Source organism: Scyliorhinus canicula, chromosome 5 (assembly GCF_902713615.1).
Source record: "Scyliorhinus canicula chromosome 5, sScyCan1.1, whole genome shotgun sequence".
Lineage (NCBI taxonomy): Eukaryota > Metazoa > Chordata > Chondrichthyes > Carcharhiniformes > Scyliorhinidae > Scyliorhinus > Scyliorhinus canicula.
In genome coordinates this window covers 229656297-229674010 of record NC_052150.1, presented here as the reverse complement: position 1 = coordinate 229674010, position 17714 = coordinate 229656297, and the positions used below count along the sequence as shown (strand labels likewise).

General features: G+C 54.5%; 1 protein-coding gene across 2 annotated transcripts in view; it reads left to right on the top strand.

The window, feature by feature from the left end:
- The window catches only part of ppp1r16a (protein phosphatase 1, regulatory subunit 16A), a 131340-nt gene that overhangs the window by 57016 nt on the left and 56610 nt on the right, over positions 1–17714 (top strand). Inside the window, exons 1-2 of one of the 2 annotated variants that reach the window (XM_038798712.1) lie at positions 3398–3467; positions 6724–7944. In XM_038798712.1, coding sequence (XP_038654640.1) covers positions 7698–7944 — 247 coding nt within the window. In that variant the 5' untranslated portion in view covers positions 3398–3467; positions 6724–7697. Of the gene's footprint in view, positions 1–3397; positions 3468–6723; positions 7945–17714 lie in introns of those variants that run through there. The other variant, XM_038798711.1, reaches the window with a different exon arrangement.

Sequence of the window (17714 nt, the reverse complement as noted above, 5' to 3'; positions counted from 1 at the left end):
AAATTATTAATACTGTATGATGATCTAAAAAACAGTCCCGAATATGTACCTATCCTCCAGGGTATCATTGCCAGTTTGATTTGTCCAATCTATATGATGATTGAATACATTATTGCACTACCTTTCTTACAAACAACAATTATTTCTTGATATAGACTCTGTCCTATCGCAGGGCTATAAACTTCTCCTATCTGTGACTTCTTACCTTTGCTATTTCTTCTCTCCTGATCTTCCAAATCAGGATCGTTTCTCACGACATTTATAATCTTTTCCTGTCCGAGCTACCTCACCCCCTTTACCTTCCTGTTCTCCTGAGATGTCAAATCTCCCAGCGCAGTTCAGATGGAGGTCTCCCCAATGGTGTAACTCCCCCTTTCCCTGTACTGACGCCAGTGCCTCGTGAATCAAAACCCACATCAATCTTTGAGCCACACACTCAACTCTCTGATCTTATTTACTCTTTCAGGTGGCACAGTGGGCAGCACTGCTGCCTCACAGCGCCAGGGACCGGGTTCAATTCCGGCCTCGGGTGACTATCTGTGCGGAGTCTGCACGTTCTCCCCGTGTCTGCGTGGGTTTCCTCTAGGGTGCTCCGGTTTCCACCCACAGTCCAAAGACGGGTAGGTTAGGTGGATTGGCCATGATAAATTGCCTTTAGTGACCAAAAAAGGCTAGGAACGGTTATTGGGTTACGGGGATAGGGTGGAAGTGAGGGCTTAAGTAGGTCGGTGCAGACTCGATGGGCCGAGTGGCCTCCTTCTGCACTCTGTTCTATGTTCTCGTTCAAGTGAAGGATTTCTGCCAATACATAAACTTTTACGATGTTGGGAAGCTGCAAAGTGTTTTACAGATGTCTCGATACTGGTGTATCCCCTGGAGAGGTTGAGTAGACTGGGACTGTACTCGTTGGAATTTAGAAGGATGAGGGGGGATCTTATAGAAACATTTAAAATTATGAAGGGAATAGATAGAATAGATGCGGGCAGGTTGTTTCCACTGGCGGGTGACAGCAGAACTAGGGGGCATAGCCTCAAAATAAGGGGAAGTAGATTTAGGACTGAGTTTAGGAGGAACTTCTTCACCCAAAGGGTTGTGAATCTATGGAATTCCTTGCCCAGTGAAGCAGTTGAGGCTCCTTCATTACATGTTTTTAAGGTAAAGATAGTTTTTTGAAGAATAAAGGGATTAAGGGTTATGGTGTTCGGGCCGGAAAGTGGAGCTGAGTCCACAAAAGATCAGCCATGATCTCATTGAATGGCGGAGCAGGCTCGAGGGGCCAGATGGCCTACTCCTGCTCCTAGTTCTTATGTTCTTATGTAACGTGCAATATGAGACATTCAATTTGCATACAGTAAGCTCACACGGACTGACAATGTAATTTGCTGTAGTGAGGTAGATTGAGGGATAAAGGTTGGTCGGGACGTCGGGGCGAATACCTCTGCTCTGCTTAATAATCGTCCAAATTAACTTCTGCCCAATGGAAAGGGCAGACGGGGCCTCATCCTAAAGCTAGCAGCTCCAACGGTGCAGCCCTCCCTCAGTACTGCACTGGAGTGTCAGTCTGGGTTTGATCTCACTCTCTGGAGATGGGATTGCTACCCACGGAGCCGCTATATTCCAGTGGCGATCGTCACCCGCAACACCACATTGTCTTTCTCTGTTGTATTGCATTTTCTGATAAATCTTCCCCTGCAACCTCACCGGATCTTTGCTTTCATTTATTTCCCAATATTCTCATCGACTTGGGTCACTCCATTTGAGGACCCTGTTCCCAGGTCTCTGAACAGCTTCTCCATCTACTCTGGGACTCAATTCTTCTCTATTTCCTGCTCCCGAACCTTCCATTTTTGTTCTCGCCGGCTTTCTGAAGCCATTTTCTTTAGTGGTGCCCCTGACTGTGGCCTGGACTGTTTGGAGTTCAGCTGCTTGCTATGTACAGGTTACCTGACGATGAAATACCTGCCCTTGTGTCCCGCGATGCACAGGCGGAGACAAGGACATTGTGGAATATCTGGCTGATATTCCCCCCTCCCCGCTGTGGAGAAGATTCTTTCTGGACCCTCTCCTGTCATTCCAGCGGAAGCGATGATGAGTTTGTGTGTGAACAGTATTAAAGTGTTGATCTATTGCTGTTGAAATGATGCGGTTTGCAAACAGGTTGCAGCTGCACACACTCGCCTGGAATTAAATGCTGCAATCACTGAACCGTCCTCCTTCAGTCTTCCTCTCATTGTCAAAATCCAAATTCAGCTCCCCACCGTCACAATGCCTCACACCTCTCCACGTAGGGACATTGAAGCAGCAGGAGTAGGCTATTCGGCATCATGAGCCAGTCGATAAGCTCATGGCAGATCTGATCTTGGCGACAACTCCACTTCCCTGCCTGTCCCCCTTGCCTTCCTTATCAGTCAATAGTCTGTCGACCTCCAGCCAGCCGTCACACCCTCTGTGGAAGAGAATTCCAAAGATTGACAACCGTCTGGGAGAAGACATTCCTCCTCGTCTCCCTGTTTTAATCTCCTCACTCTCAAACGCCAATCGCTCGTACGTCAGCAGGCCGGTAAACTGGCCCCCACCTCCTCTCCCAAAGCTTTTGAATGTCTTGATCTCTCGTATTTTGGTCAAAACAGCTTTTCCGTGTGACGGCTTACTCTCGGGTATTACACTCCGTTCAGAGCTGCTTAATCGGTCATTTTCTGTCTGCTCCAGACCTCCCAATCCTGCTCGTGACCTTTCGTCGGCTCGTGTGCTCCCTTGCAATACTGAGCTGCTTTCCTCGTGTTCCTGATTATGACCGATTGTGGGGATTTCTGAGCCATTTCCAATCCTCCTGCCTCTGGGAGACCCTGGTTTACTTGTGTAAAGCTTTAATGAAAAGTATTTAGTAGGGTTTGAAAAGGAATGTTTTGCATTCCTGTGTTGGGCGATAATAAAGTTATTGAAAACCCTAAGGCAAGGGTCTTTATTTGGTGTGCTGCACTTTTTAAATGTTTGTTAATTGTGGAAAGTTTCAGTATATAACACTGGGAAATGAGAGCAGTGTGAGGCGGGGTCAGTACTGAAAACAGCTCGTATTGCTGTGGTGCTATGGTGGCAAGGATTAACAAGCCACCTGCAGGGTATCACCCACCATTCCATCAGAGAGAATGATTATTTTAGCATATCCCACAGGCGCTGTGCCAGAGAGAGTGTTTGAGGCCATTGCATCTCCTAATGGAAAAATACACCAGCCTTGAAGGAGAGAGGGTGGGTTCAATCAGGGGAAGGCAGGACCGTGGCTGACTCTGGATTATAGAATGTGTTCTTTGACGGGGCTGTGAGGTAGGCTTACCACAGGCTGATTGGCCGATGGTATGTGTGGTTCGATCATTATGGAAACATTTTCTTCGGGTGTTGACGTACCATGGCGGGGTTCCCAAGGCATCCAGGAAATGCTGCTTCCATTTCTGCTTCAGGCCTATTTGCAGGTTTGTTCTGTTCATATTTCACGTTCCTGAAAGCCCGCCCTGCCATTAATCCTTGTCGGAAGCTCCTGAGTTCAGTCCAGTAAGGCAATCTGCCGTCCTTACCCCGCCTGGCCTATATGTGACCGCAGACACTCTGAAATGGCTCAGCGTGGCATCAGCTCCTCTCCAGCCTCCTGGCAACCAAGGGAAGCCAACTGTGCCGGTGAAAATCCTGAGAATTCATTTTTAAAATACCGTAATGGGCGTGTATCAGGGGCTGGAGGGATAGCCACAATAATGAAAACAGGGAGGCTCCAGGGTAGACGAGGAGGCCTCGGAGTCGCATCTGTCCTCACTTCATCCTTCACTATTCCTCTCTATTCTCTATGAGACAATTGTTCCATGTTTTTTTTACAACTATCGGTGTGGACTGAAACCAGTTTCCTGTTTCTTTCTGTATTCCTGCTTCACTTTGTAACAAATTCTTGAGGAGCTGTCATAGTCGAGTGTTGGGGAAATTTGGCCTGTGTTCTGAAATTGCGTCACTCTCCGAAATTCGATGATGGGGGTGAGAGCCCAGTTGGCCGATCTCGCCTGCTTGCGAGTACAGTTGATGTAAATGGTCCGGGAGAATCATTTGCCCAGGGTACCTGTTCCAGTCCTGGAGTGTGTTCAGCAGCCAGCTGGAACTTGCTGTGACGCGAATAGTGGGTAGGGACTTAAAGGATTCTAGGTATTTATAGAACTGAACCCCAGCACCAATTTGATAGACCGAACGGCCACTTATGGGATGTGGGTGTTGCTGGCTGGGTCAACATGTATTGCCCATCCCTGAGAGCATTTCACAGTCAACCACATTGCTGTGGGTCAGGAGTCACATGTAGGCCAGACCGGGTAAGGACGGCAGATTTCCTTCCCTAAAGGACATTAGCGAACCAGATGGGTTTGGATTTGTTTATTGTCACGTGTACTGAGGTACAGTGAAAAATATTGTTCTGCGTACTGTCCACAGACAGATCATTCCATACATGAAAAAACATAGGACATACATAAATACACAATGTAAATATATAGACACAGGCATTGGGTGAAGCATACAGGGGTGTAGTACTGCGTGCAGTGGGTTAGCCCTGTTGCCTCACGGCACTGAGGTCCCAGGTTCGATCCCGGCTCTGGGTCACTGTCCGTGTGGAGTTTGCACATTCTCCCCGTGTCTGCGTGGGTTTTGCCGCCACAACCCAAAGATGTGCAGGGTAGGTGGATTGGCCACACTAAATTGCCCCTTCATTGGGGGAAAAAAATGAATTGGGTACTTTAAGTTTATTAAAAAAAAGTTTTTTTTAAAAAAGGAGTGTAATACTGCTCAGTGGAGACGATGTGTGAGGAGATCAGGTCAGTCCACAAGAGGGTCGTTTAGGAGTCTGGTAACAGTGGGGAAGAAGCTGTTTTTGAGTCTGTTCGTGCTGTTCTCAGACTTCTGTATCTCCTGCCCGATGGAAGAAGTTGGAAGAGTGAGTAAGCTGGGTGGGGAGGGGTCTTTGATTATGCTGCCCGCTTTCCCCAGGCAGCGGGAGGTGTAGATGGAATCAATGGATGGGAGGCAGGTTCGTGTGATGGACTGGGCGGTGTTCACGACTCTCTGAAGTTTCTTGAGGTCCTGGGCCGAGCAGTTGCCATACCAGGCTGTGATGCAGCCCGATAGGATGCTCTCTATGGTGCATCTGTAAATGTTGGTAAGAGTTAATGTGGACATGCCGAATTTCCTTAGTTTCCTGAGGAAGTATAGGCGCTGTTGTGCTTTCTTGGTGGTAGCATCGACGTGGGTGGACCAGGACAGATTTTTGGAGATGTGTACCCCTAGGAATTTGAAACTGCTAACCATCTCCACCTCGGCCCCGTTGATGCTGACAGGGGTGTGTACAGTACTTTGCTTCCTGAAGTCAACGACCAGCTCTTTAGTTTTGCTGGCATTGAGGGAGAGATTGTTACCGCTGCTCCACTAGGTTCTCTATCTCCCACTTGTACTTTGACGCGTCGTTATTCGAGATACTATGGTCGTATCGTCAGCAAACTTGTAGATGGAGTTGGAACCAAGTTTTGCCATGCAGTCGTGTGTGTACAGGGAGTATAGTAGGGGGCTAAGTACGCAGCCGTGCGTGTTCCCGGTATTGACTATTGTGGAGGAGGTATTGTTGTTTATCCTTACTGGTTGTGGTCTATGGGTCAGGAAGTCAAGGATCCAGTTGCAGAGGGAGGAGCCAAGTCCTAGGTTTTGGAGTTTGGATACGAGCTTGGCTGGGATTATGGTGTTGAAGGCGGAGCTGTAGTCAGTGAATAGGAATCTGCCGTAGGCGTTGAGATGCTCCAGGGATGAGTGTAGACATTTAATCCGTATTTTTAAATTGAATTCAAATTTCACCATCTACCATGGGGGGATTCGAACCCAGGCCCCCAGAGGACAACTCTGGGTCTCTGGATTCCTAGTTCAGCGACAATACCACTACGCCACTGGCTCCCCTGCTGGCTACACTGTTCTAAGTACCCCTCCAGCAGAGGTGGTCTGGAGGGTTTCAGGTTGTACACAGTGTATACAGGGGCTGGTTTAGCTCACTGGGTTAAATCGCTGGCTTTGAAAGCAGACCAAGGGAGGCCAGCAGCACGGTTCGATTCCCGTACCAGCCTCCCCGAACAGGCGCCGGAATGTGGCGACTAGGGGCTTTTCACTAACTTCATTTGAAGCCTACTCGTGACGATAAGCGATTTTCATTTCATTTCATTTGGCCTTTGCGTTCCCTGGAGTTTGGAAGGTTGACCGACCACCTGATGAAAGTGTTTGAAAATGATCAGGGAACTCGGTGAAGTGGCTGAAAGCTATTTCCTGTGGAGGGAGGAGGGGGGAACATACCCTTCAGATTTGACCATTGCGGGTGTGCTGTCGGGGAGCACGTCCTCACACACCGGAAACCTGGAATTCTTCAATCAGCTGAAAGTTTCAAGAGTGAGATTGGTGAGATTTTGGTTGTGTGGGATTGTCGGGAGATGTGGGACAGAGGCAAGGGGGTGGGGGGCGGGGCACAGATCAGCTGCGGTCTGATTGAATGGAGCGTGAAGGGGCTGAATGGCCTGTTTCTGTGCCAGCGTGCCCAGGTCATGCGTGTGCCATTGCGGCACTGATGGGGTTAAGTCCAAAGCTCCCCGACCGCATTGTTTGATAGCTGTGTGTATTGCACAACAAAGCCTTTATTGACGGCTTCATGTTTTTTTCATTCTCCCTCAGCTCCTTGATGTCCTGACTGTTGGAAGATGAACTGAAGCATGGGCTGCAATAGGGTGCCGGGAGACACAGCCGTGTGTGGCACATTTACTGCCTAATTCAAACCTGACTGGCTCCCAACGCTGTGCTTGGTTGACAGGAAGGTGTAATCGGAGGAGGCGATGTTTACAGAGATCTTCACTGCTACTCCCCGGAAGGTAGATTCTCACCTGGAAATTATCCTGAGGGGTCAGGGTGGGGGCAGGGAACTTACCTCGCCGGCCCCCAAGGAGGATTAAGGCTGTTGGAGTTGGACCTCTGACAGCAAGCTATCAAATCATCTCGGTGGCAATATTCTCCCAGGGAGGAGACCCTGAATTCTGGGGGAGAAATTGCCCTTCGAGGACACCCATCCCCCACATCCTACAGTGTGGAGTCTCTGCAACTATTAACAAACTTAACGTAACCCTGCCCTGGTCTGCACTTCACGTTCTTGTCCCAGTTTCAACACTGCTGACTGGAACCCATTGTGTGAAAAACGCCTTCCTAAATGCATCCTAAATACCGCTGCACCGCTTGTTTCTAAGCACGGATTGCCGAGGAGGAATAGTTCTTGCCTCTGACTGATACCTGAAAACAACAGCGATGTTTACAGTGTCGCTGAACTTGCTCTCGGTTTGACGTGGAATACCTGAACGAATAATCTTCAGATTGCTTTTGTGTTCTCCTTTTTTCGATACCCACAAGGACACAAACTGAGGAGCCAGATAATGGTTAAATATCAACACTGACCGCTGCTTCAGAGAGGCTCACAGCATTGCAGCTGGATCCAGCACCATCCGAGCAAGTCCCGTCTTTTCTTGTCCCCCTACCCTGAGAGACAACACAGCAGGGGTCTGCGATAGCTACCTGGCCCCCTGGCTTTTGTTGTGAAGTAAATAACCCGAACCTCGCGATCGTCAGTCCCCCCCCCCCGTCCCCCCGAGCTGTGAGCAGCCATGGCCGAGCACAGTGAACTCCTGGCGGAGCTGCCACTCGTCGGGCGAATGACCACTCCGGAACGGCTCAAGCACGCTCACAAGCGCCGTGCGCAGCAGCTGAAGAAGTGGGCACAGTTTGAGAAGGACACGCAGGGGAAAAAGGCGAAGCTGGACAAAAGGAAGAGCAACAGGGGCCTGAGGAGGATTCGTTTCTCCGATAACGTCAGACTGCTGGAGGCAGCATCTCGGAACGATGTGGAGGAAGGTAAGTGTGTTGCAGGGGTTTTTGGAGGGAGGGGGGGCCTGATTGGGGCAGGGTCCTTCTGTCCCTGGTCTCCTTCTGTCCAAAGATGTGCCGTTTTGGTGAGGTCCCTCCGAAAGAGCTCTCTACCTAGGCCCACTACCCCCGCCCTATCCCCGTAACCCCACCAAACCTTTGGACACCAATTTAGCACGGCCAATCCATCTAACATCCACATCTTTGGACTGTGGGAAGAAACCGGAGACCCCAGAGAAAGCCACGCAGACACAGGGAGAACATGCAAATTCCACACAGACACCCGAGGTCAGAATTGAACCCGGGTCCCTGGTGCTGTGAGGCAGCAGCGCTAACCACTGTGACACTGAGGGCATTAGCCAGGGCCTCTGGATTACTGGTCCAGTGACACCCAATACACCACTGTCTCCCAATGAGTCCCCTCTTTTCTCTCTCTGTGCCTCTCTCTCTCTCTGTATCTGCATGTGTGTGGGTGGGTCTCACTCTCCCTCTCCCCGCCTCCACCTGGCCCTCGTCTAGCCTACCCCACCTCGGTCCGGCCCGCCCCCAGACCCTGTGTGTGTAGTCGCTCTGTGTGTGTGACCCTGTGTGTATGTGTGTGTGTGCGACCCTGTGTGTATGTGTGTCTGATGCCCTGTGTGTGTGTGTGTGTGTGTTTCACCCTGTGTGTGTGGCCCTGTGTGTGTGTATGTGTCACCCTGTGTGTGTGTCGCCCTGTGTGTCTGTGTGTGTGTCGCCCTGTGTGTGTGTGTGTCGCCCTGTGTGTGTGTGTGTCGCCCTGTGTGTGTCTGTGTGTGTGTTGCCCTGTGTGTCTGTGTGTGTGTCGCCCTGTGTGTCTGTGTGTGTGTCGCCCTGTGTGTCTGTGTGTGTGTCGCCCTGTGTGTCTGTGTGTGTGTCGCCCTGTGCGTGTGTGTGTCGCCCTGTGTGTGGGTGTGTGTGTGTGTCGCCCTGTGTGTTGCCCTGTGTGTGTGTGTGTGTGTGTCGCCCTGTGTGTGTGTGTGTCGCCCTGTGTGTGTGTGTGGGTGTGTGTGTGTGTCGCCCTGTGTGAGTGTGTGTCGCCCTGTGTGTGTGTTGTGTCGCCCTGTGTGTGTGTGTGTCGCCCTGTGTGTGTGTGTGTCGCCCTGTGTGTGTGTGTGTCGCCCTGTGTGAGTGTGTGTCGCCCTGTGTGTGTGTGTGTCGCCCTGTGTGTGTGTGTGTCGCCCTGTGTGTGTGTGTGTCGCCCTGTGTGAGTGTCGCCCTGTGTGTGTGTGTGTGTGTGTCGCCCTGTGTGAGTGTGTGTCGCCCTGTGTGAGTGTGTGTCGCCCTGTGTGAGTGTGTGTCGCCCTGTGTGTGTGTGTGTCGCCCTGTGTGTGTGTGTGTCGCCCTGTGTGTGGTGTGTGTCGCCCTGTGTGTGTGTGTGTCGCCCTGTGTGTGTCACCCTGTGTGTGTGTGTGTGTCACCCTGTGTGTGTGTGTCGCCCTGTGTGTGGGTGTGTGTCGCCCTGTGTGTGTGTGTGTGTGTGTGTCGCCCTGTGTGTGTCGCCCTGTGCGTGTGTGTGTGTCGCCCTGTGTGTGGTTGTGTGCCTGTGGTGTGTTGTGTTCCGCCCTGTGTGTGTGTGTGTGTCGCCCTGTGGGTGGTGTGTGTGTGTCGCCCTGTGTGTGTGTGTGTCGCCCTGTGTGTGTGTGTCGCCCTGTGTGTGTCTGTGTGTGTGTCGCCCTGTGTGTCTGTGTGTGTGTCGCCCTGTGTGTCTGTGTGTGTGTCGCCCTGTGTGTCTGTGTGTGTGTCGCCCTGTGTGTCTGTGTGTGTGTCACCCTGTGTGTCTGTGTGTGTGTCGCCCTGTGCGTGTGTGTGTCGCCCTGTGTGTCTGTGTGTGTGTCGCCCTGTGTGTCTGTGTGTGTGTCGCCCTGTGTGTGGGTGTGTCGCCCTGTGTGTGGGTGTGTGTGTGTGTCGCCCTGTGTGTTGCCCTGTGTGTGTGTGTGTGTTGCCCTGTGTGTGTGTGTGGGTGTGTGTGTGTGTCGCCCTGTGTGTGGGTGTGTTGTGTGTGTCGCCCTGTGTGTGTGTGTGTCGCCCTGTGTGTGGTGTGTGTCGCCCTGTGTGTGTGTGTCGCCCTGTGTGTGGTGTCCCTGTGTGTCGCGGCCTGTGTGTGTGTGTGTGTGGTGTGTGTGTGTCGCCCTGTGTGTGTGTGTGTGTGTCGCCCTGTGTGAGTGTGTGTGTGTCGCCCTGTGTGAGTGTGTGTCGCCCTGTGTGAGTGTGTGTCGCCCTGTGTGAGTGTGTGTCGCCCTGTGTGAGTGTGTGTCGCCCTGTGTGAGTGTGTGTCGCCCTGTGTGTGTGTGTGTCGCCCTGTGTGTGTGTGTGTCGCCCTGTGTGTGTGTGTGTCGCCCTGTGTGTGTGTGTGTCGCCCTGTGTGTGTGTGTGTCGCCCTGTGTGTGTGTGTGTCGCCCTGTGTGTGTGTGTGTCGCCCTGTGTGTGTGTGTGTGTCGCCCTGTGTGTGTGTGTGTGTCGCCCTGTGTGTGTGTGTGTGTCGCCCTGTGTGTGTGTGTGCGTCGCCTTGTGTGTGTCACCCTGTGTGTGCGTGTGTGTGTCACCCTGTGTGTGTGTGTCGCCCTGTGTGTGGGTGTGTGTCGCCCTGTGTGTGTGTGTGTGTGTGTCGCCCTGTGTGTGTCGCCCTGTGCGTGTCGCCCTGTGTGTGTCCGCCCTGTCGTGTGTGTGGTCGCCTGTGTGTGGGTGTGTGTGGTCGCCCTGTGTGTGTGTGTCGCCCTGTGTGTGTGTGTCGCCCTGTGTGTGTGTGTGTGTCCGCCCTGTGTGTGTGTGTGTGTCGCCCTGTGTGTGTGTGTGTGTGTCGCCCTGTGTGTGTGTGTGTCGCCCTGTGTGTGTGTGTCGCCCTGTGTGTGTGTGTGTGTCGCCCTGTGTGTGTGTGTGTCGCCCTGTGTGTGGGTGTGTGTGTGTGTCGCCCTGTGTGTGTGTGGGTCGCCCTGTGTGTGTGTGTGTGTGTGTGTGTGTGTCCGCCCTGTGTGTGTGTGTGTGTCGCCCCTGTGTGTGTGTGTGTGTCGCCCTGTGTGTGTGTGTCGCCCTGTGTGTGTGTGTCGCCCTTTGTGTGTGTGTCGCCCTGTGTGTGTGTGTCGCCCTGTGTGGGTGTGTGTCGCCCTGTGTGTGTGTGGTCGCCCTGGTGTGTGTGTGTGTCGCCCTGTGTGTGTGTGTGTCGCCCTGTGTGTGTGTGTGTGTCGCCCTGTGTGTTGTGTGTGTGTCGCCCTGTGTGTGTGTGTGTCGCCCTGTGTGTGTGTGTGTGTGTGTGTCGCCCTGTGTTATGTGTGTCGCCCTGTGTTATGTGTGTCGCCCTGTGTTATGTGTGTCGCCCTGTGTTATGTGTGTCGCCCTGTGTGTGTGTGTCGCCCGGTGTGTGTGTGTGTGTGTGTGTGTGTAACCCTGTGTGTGTGTGTGTCACCCTGTGTGTGTGTGTGTCGCCCCGTGTGTGTGTGTGTCGCTGTATGTGTGTGTGTGACGCCATGTGTGTGTGTGTGTGTGTGTGTGTCGCCCTGTGCGTGTGTGTGTCGCCCTGTCTGTGCGTGTGTGTGTCGCCCTGTGCGTGTGTGTGTCGCCGTGTGTGTGTGTCGCCCTGTGTGTGGGTGTGTGTGTGTCACCCCGGGTATGTTGCCCTGTGTGTGGGTGTGTGTGTGTGTGTCGCTCTGTGTGTGTGCCACCCTGTGTGTGTGTCGCCGTGTGTGTGTGTGTGTGTGTGACGCCATGTGTGTGTTGCCCTGTGTGTGTGTGTGTGTGTCGCCCTGTGTGTGTGTGTCGCCCTGTGTGTGTGTGTCGCCCTGGTGTGTGTGTGTCGCCCTGTGTGTGTGTGTGTGTCGCCCTGTGTGTGTGTGTGTGTCGCCCTGTGTGTGTGTGTGTGTCGCCCTGTGTGTGTGTGTGCGTCGCCTTGTGTGTGTCACCCTGTGTGTGCGTGTGTGTGTCGCCCTGTGGGTGTGTGTGTGTGTGTGTCGCCCTGTGTGTGTCGCCCTGTGCGTGTGTGTGTGTCGCCCTGTGTGTGGGTGTGTGTGTCGCCCTGTGTGTGTGTGTCGCCCTGTGTGTGTGGTGTCGCCCTGTGTGTGTGGTGGGTGTCTCCCTGTGTGTGTGTGTGTGTCGCCCTGTGTGTGTGTGTGTGTCGCCCTGTGTGTGTGTGTGTCGCCCTGTGTGTGTGTGTGTCGCCCTGTGTGTGTGTGTGTCGCCCTGTGTGTGGGTGTGTGTGTGTGTCGCCCTGTGTGTGTGTGTGTCCGCCTGTGTGTGTGTGTGTGTGTGTGGTGTGTGTGTGGTCGCCCTGTGTGTGTGTGTGTGTCGCCCTGTGTGTGTGTGTGTGTCGCCCTGGTGTGTGTGTGTCGCCCTGTGTGTGTGTGTCCGCCCTGTGTGTGTGTGGTGTCGCCCTGTGGTGTGTGTCGCCCTGTGGTGTGTGTGTGTCGCCCTGTGTGTGTGTGTCGCCCTGTGTGGTGTGTGTTGTCGCCCTGTGTGTGTGTGTGTGTCGCCCTGTGTGTGTGTGTGTGTCGCCCTGTGTGTGTGTGTGTGTCCGCCCTGTGTGTGTGTGTGTCGCCCTGTGTGTGTGTGTGTGTGTGTGTCGCCCTGTGTTATGTGTGTCGCCCTGTGTTATGTGTGTCGCCCTGTGTTATGTGTGTCGCCCTGTGTTATGTGTGTCGCCCTGTGTGTGTGTGTCGCCCTGTGTGTGTGTGTGTCGCCCTGTGTGTGTGTGTGGGTGTGTGTGTGTGTCGCCCTGTGTGAGTGTGTGTCGCCCTGTGTGTGTCGCCCTGTGTGTGTGTGTGTCGCCCTGTGTGTGTGTGTGTCGCCCTGTGTGAGTGTGTGTCGCCCTGTGTGTGTGTGTGTCGCCCTGTGTGTGTGTGTGTCGCCCTGTGTGTGTGTGTGTCGCCCTGTGTGTGTGTGTGTGTGTGTGTCGCCCTGTGTGAGTGTGTGTCGCCCTGTGTGAGTGTGTGTCGCCCTGTGTGAGTGTGTGTCGCCCTGTGTGTGTGTGTGTCGCCCTGTGTGTGTGTGTGTCGCCCTGTGTGTGTGTGTGTCGCCCTGTGTGTGTGTGTGTCGCCCTGTGTGTGTCACCCTGTGTGTGTGTGTGTGTCACCCTGTGTGTGTGTGTCGCCCTGTGTGTGGGTGTGTGTCGCCCTGTGTGTGTGTGTGTGTGTGTGTCGCCCTGTGTGTGTCGCCCTGTGCGTGTGTGTGTGTCGCCCTGTGTGTGGGTGTGTGTGTGTGTCGCCCTGTGTGTGTGTGTCGCCCTGTGTGTGTGTGTCGCCCTGTGTGTGTGTGTGTGTCGCCCTGTGTGTGTGTGTGTGTCGCCCTGTGTGTGTGTGTGTGTCGCCCTGTGTGTGTGTGTGTCGCCCTGTGTGTGTGTGTGTCGCCCTGTGTGTGTGTGTGTCGCCCTGTGTGTGTGTGTGTCGCCCTGTGTGTGGGTGTGTGTGTGTCGCCCTGTGTGTGTGTGTGTCGCCCTGTGTGTGTGTGTGTGTGTGTGTGTGTGTGTGTGTCGCCCTGTGTGTGTGTGTGTGTCGCCCTGTGTGTGTGTGTGTGTCGCCCTGTGTGTGTGTGTCGCCCTGTGTGTGTGTGTCGCCCTGTGTGTGTGTGTCGCCCTGTGTGTGTGTGTGTCGCCCTGTGTGTGTGTGTGTCGCCCTGTGTGTGTGTGTCGCCCTGTGTGTGTGTGTGTCGCCCTGTGTGTGTGTGTGTGTCACCCTGTGTGTGTGTGTGTGTCGCCCTGTGTGTGTGTGTGTGTCGCCCTGTGTGTGTGTGTGTCGCCCTGTGTGTGTGTGTGTGTGTGTGTCGCCCTGTGTTATGTGTGTCGCCCTGTGTTATGTGTGTCGCCCTGTGTTATGTGTGTCGCCCTGTGTTATGTGTGTCGCCCTGTGTGTGTGTGTCGCCCTGTGTGTGTGTGTGTGTGTGTGTGTGTGTAACCCTGTGTGTGTGTGTGTCACCCTGTGTGTGTGTGTGTCGCCCCGTGTGTGTGTGTGTCGCTGTGTGTGTATGTGTGTGTGTGACGCCATGTGTGTGTGTGTGTGTGTGTGTGTCGCCCTGTGCGTGTGTGTGTCGCCCTGTCTGTGCGTGTGTGTGTCGCCCTGTGCGTGTGTGTGTCGCCGTGTGTGTGTGTCGCCCTGTGTGTGGGTGTGTGTGTGTCACCCCGGGTATGTTGCCCTGTGTGTGGGTGTGTGTGTGTCGCTCTGTGTGTGTGCCACCCTGTGTGTGTGTCGCCGTGTGTGTGTGTGTGTGTGTGTGACGCCATGTGTGTGTTGCCCTGTGTGTGTGTGTGTGTGTCGCCCTGTGTGTGCGTGTGTCGCCCTGTGTGTGTGTGTCGCCCTGTGTGTGTGTGTCGCCCTGTGTGTGTGTGTGTGTCGCCCTGTGTGTGTGTGTGTGTCCGCCCTGTGTGTGTGTGTGTGTCGCCCTGTGTGTGTGTGTGTGTCGCCTTGTGTGTGTCACCCTGTGTGTGCGTGTGTGTGTCACCCTGTGTGTGTGTGTGTCGCCCTGTGTGTGGGTGTGTGTCGCCCTGTGTGTGTGTGTGTGTGTGTGTCGCCCTGTGTGTGTCGCCCTGTGCGTGTGTGTGTGTCGCCCTGTGTGTGGGTGTGTGTGTGTGTCGCCCTGTGTGTGTGTGTCGCCCTGTGTGTGTGTGTCGCCGTGTGTGTGTGTGTTGCCCTGTGTGTGTGTGTGTGTCGCCCTGTGTGTGTGTGTGTGTCGCCCTGTGTGTGTGTGTGTCGCCCTGTGTGTGTGTGTGTCGCCCTGTGGTGTGTGTGTGTCGCCCTGTGTGTGTGTGTGTCGCCCTGTGTGTGGTGTGTGTGTGTCGCCCTGTGTGTGTGTGTGTCGCCGTGTGTGTGTGTGTGTGTGTGTGTGTGTGTGTGTGTCGCCCTGTGTGTGTGTGTGTGTCGCCCTGTGTGTGTGTGTGTGTCGCCCTGTGTGTGTGTGTCGCCCTGTGTGTGTGTGTCGCCCTGTGTGTGTGTGTCGCCCTGTGTGTGTGTGTGTCGCCCTGTGTGTGTGTGTCGCCCTGTGTGTGTGTGTGTCGCCCTGTGTGTGTGTGTGTGTCGCCCTGTGTGTGTGTGTGTGTCGCCCTGTGTGTGTGTGTGTGTCGCCCTGTGTGTGTGTGTCGCCCTGTGTGTGTGTGTGTGTGTGTGTCGCCCTGTGTTATGTGTGTCGCCCTGTGTTATGTGTGTCGCCCTGTGTTATGTGTGTCGCCCTGTGTTATGTGTGTCGCCCTGTGTGTGTGTGTCGCCCTGTGTGTGTGTGTGTGTGTGTGTGTGTGTGTAACCCTGTGTGTGTGTGTGTCACCCTGTGTGTGTGTGTGTCGCCCCGTGTGTGTGTGTGTCGCTGTGTGTGTATGTGTGTGTGTGACGCCATGTGTGTGTGTGTGTGTGTGTGTGTGTCGCCCTGTGCGTGTGTGTGTCGCCCTGTCTGTGCGTGTGTGTGTCGCCCTGTGCGTGTGTGTGTCGCCGTGTGTGTGTGTCGCCCTGTGTGTGGGTGTGTGTGTGTCACCCCGGGTATGTTGCCCTGTGTGTGGGTGTGTGTGTGTGTGTCGCTCTGTGTGTGTGCCACCCTGTGTGTGTGTCGCCGTGTGTGTGTGTGTGTGTGTGACGCCATGTGTGTGTTGCCCTGTGTGTGTGTGTGTGTGTCGCCCTGTGTGTGCGTGTGTCGCCCTGTGTGTGTGTGTGGGTGTGTGTGTGTGTCGCCCTGTGTGTGTGTGTCGCCCTGTGTGAGTGTGTCGACCTGTGTGTGTGTGTGTCGCCCTGTGTGTGTGTGTGTCGCCCTGTGTGTGTGTGTGTGTGTCGCCCTATGTGTGTGTGTGTGTCGCCCTGTGTGTGTGTGTCGCCCTGTGTGTGTCACCCTGTGTGTGTGTGTGTGTCACCCTGTGTGTGTGTGTCGCCCTGTGTGTGGGTGTGTGTCGCCCTGTGTGTGTGTGTCGCCCTGTGTGTGTCGCCCTGTGCGTGTGTGTGTGTCGCCCTGTGTGTGGGTGTGTGTGTGTCGCCCTGTGTGTGTGTGTGTGTCGCCCTGTGTGTGTGTGTCGCCCTGTGTGTGTGTGTGTGTGTCGCCCTGTGTGTGTGCGTGTGTCGCCCTGTGTCTGTGCGTGTGTCGCCCTGTGTGTGTGTGTGTCGCCCTGTGTGTGTGTGTGTCGCCCTGTGTGAGTGTGTGTCGCCCTGTGTGAGTGTGTGTCGCCCTGTGTGTGTGTGTGTGTCGCCCTGTGTGTGTGTGTGTGTCGCCCTGTGTGTGTGTGTGTGTCGCCCTGTGTGTGTCGCCCTGTGTGTGTGTGTCGCCCTGTGTGTGTGTGTGTCGCCCTGTGTGTGTGTGTGTTGCCCTGTCTGTGTGTGTGTCACCCTGTGTGTGTGTGTGTGTGTGTGTGTGTGTGTGTGTGTGTGTCCCTGTGTGTGTCGCCGTGTGTGTGTGTGTCGCCCTGTGTGTGTGTGTGTCCCTGTGTGTGTCGCCCTGTGTGTGTGTGTGTGTCGCCCTGTGTGTGTGTGTGTGTGTGTGTGTCGCCCTGTGTGTGTGTGTGTCGCCCTGTGTGTGGGTGTGTGTGTGTCACCCCGGGTATGTTGCCCTGTGTGTGGGTGTGTGTGTGTGTCGCTCTGTGTGTGTGTCACCCTGTGTGTGTGTCACCCTGTGTGTGTGTCACCCCGGGTATGTTGCCCTGTGTGTCGCTCTGTGTGTGTGTCGCTCTGTGTGTGTGTCACCCTGTGTGTGTGTGAGACCGTGTGTGTGTGTGAGACCGTGTGTGTGTCGCCCTGTGTGTGTGTGTGTCGCCCTGTGTGTGTTTCGCCCTGTGTGTGGGTGTGTGTGTGTTGCCCTGTCTGTGTGTGTGTCGCCCTGTGTGTGTGTGTGTGTGTCTGTGTGTGTCACCCTGTGAGTGTCTGTGTGTGTGTCGACGTGTGTGTGTGTGTGTGTGTGTGTGTGTCGCCCTTTGTGTGTCTGTGTGTGTCACCCTGTGTGTGTGTGTGTGTGTGTGTCTGTGTGTGTCACCCTGTGAGTGTCTGTGTGTGTGTCGACCTGTGTGTGTGTGTGTGTGTGTGTCGCCCTTTGTGTGTCTGTGTGTGTCACCCTGTGTGTGGGTGTGTGTGTGTGTCACCCTGTGTGTGTGTGTGTGTGTGTGTGTGTGTGTCGCCCTGTGTGTGTGTGTGTCGCCCTGTGTGTGTGTGTGTGTGTGTGTCGCCGTGTGTGTGTGTGTGTTGCCCTGTCTGTGTGTGTGTGTGTGTTGCCCTGTCTGTGTGTGTGTGTGTGTGTCACCCTGTGTGTGTGTGTGTGTGTCACCCTGTGTGTGTGTGTGTGTGTGTCGCCGTGTGTGTATGTGTGTGTTGCCCTGTGAGTGTGTGTGTCGCCCTGCGTGTGGGTGTGTGTGTGTCGCCCTGTGTGTGTGTGTCGCCCTGTGTGTGTGTGTGTCGCCCTGTGTGTGTGTGTGTGTGTCGCCCTGTGTGTGTGTGTGTGTCGCCCTGTGTGTTTGTGTGTGTCGCCCTGTGTGTGTGTGTGTCGCCCTGTGTGAGTGTGTGTTGCCCTGTGTGAGTGTGTGTCGCCCTGTGTGTGGGTGTGTGTGTGTGTCGCCCTGTGTGTGTGTGTGTCGCCCTGTGTGTGTGTGTGTCGCCCTGTGTGTGTGTGTGTGTGTGTCGCCCTGTGTTATGTGTGTCGCCCTGTGTTATGTGTGTCGCCCTGTGTTATGTGTGTCGCCCTGTGTTATGTGTGTCGCCCTGTGTTATGTGTGTCGCCCTGTGTGTGTGTGTCGCCCTGTGTGTGTGTCGCCCTGTGTGTGTGTCGTCCTGTGTGTGTATGTGTTGTTTGGTGGTGGTGTG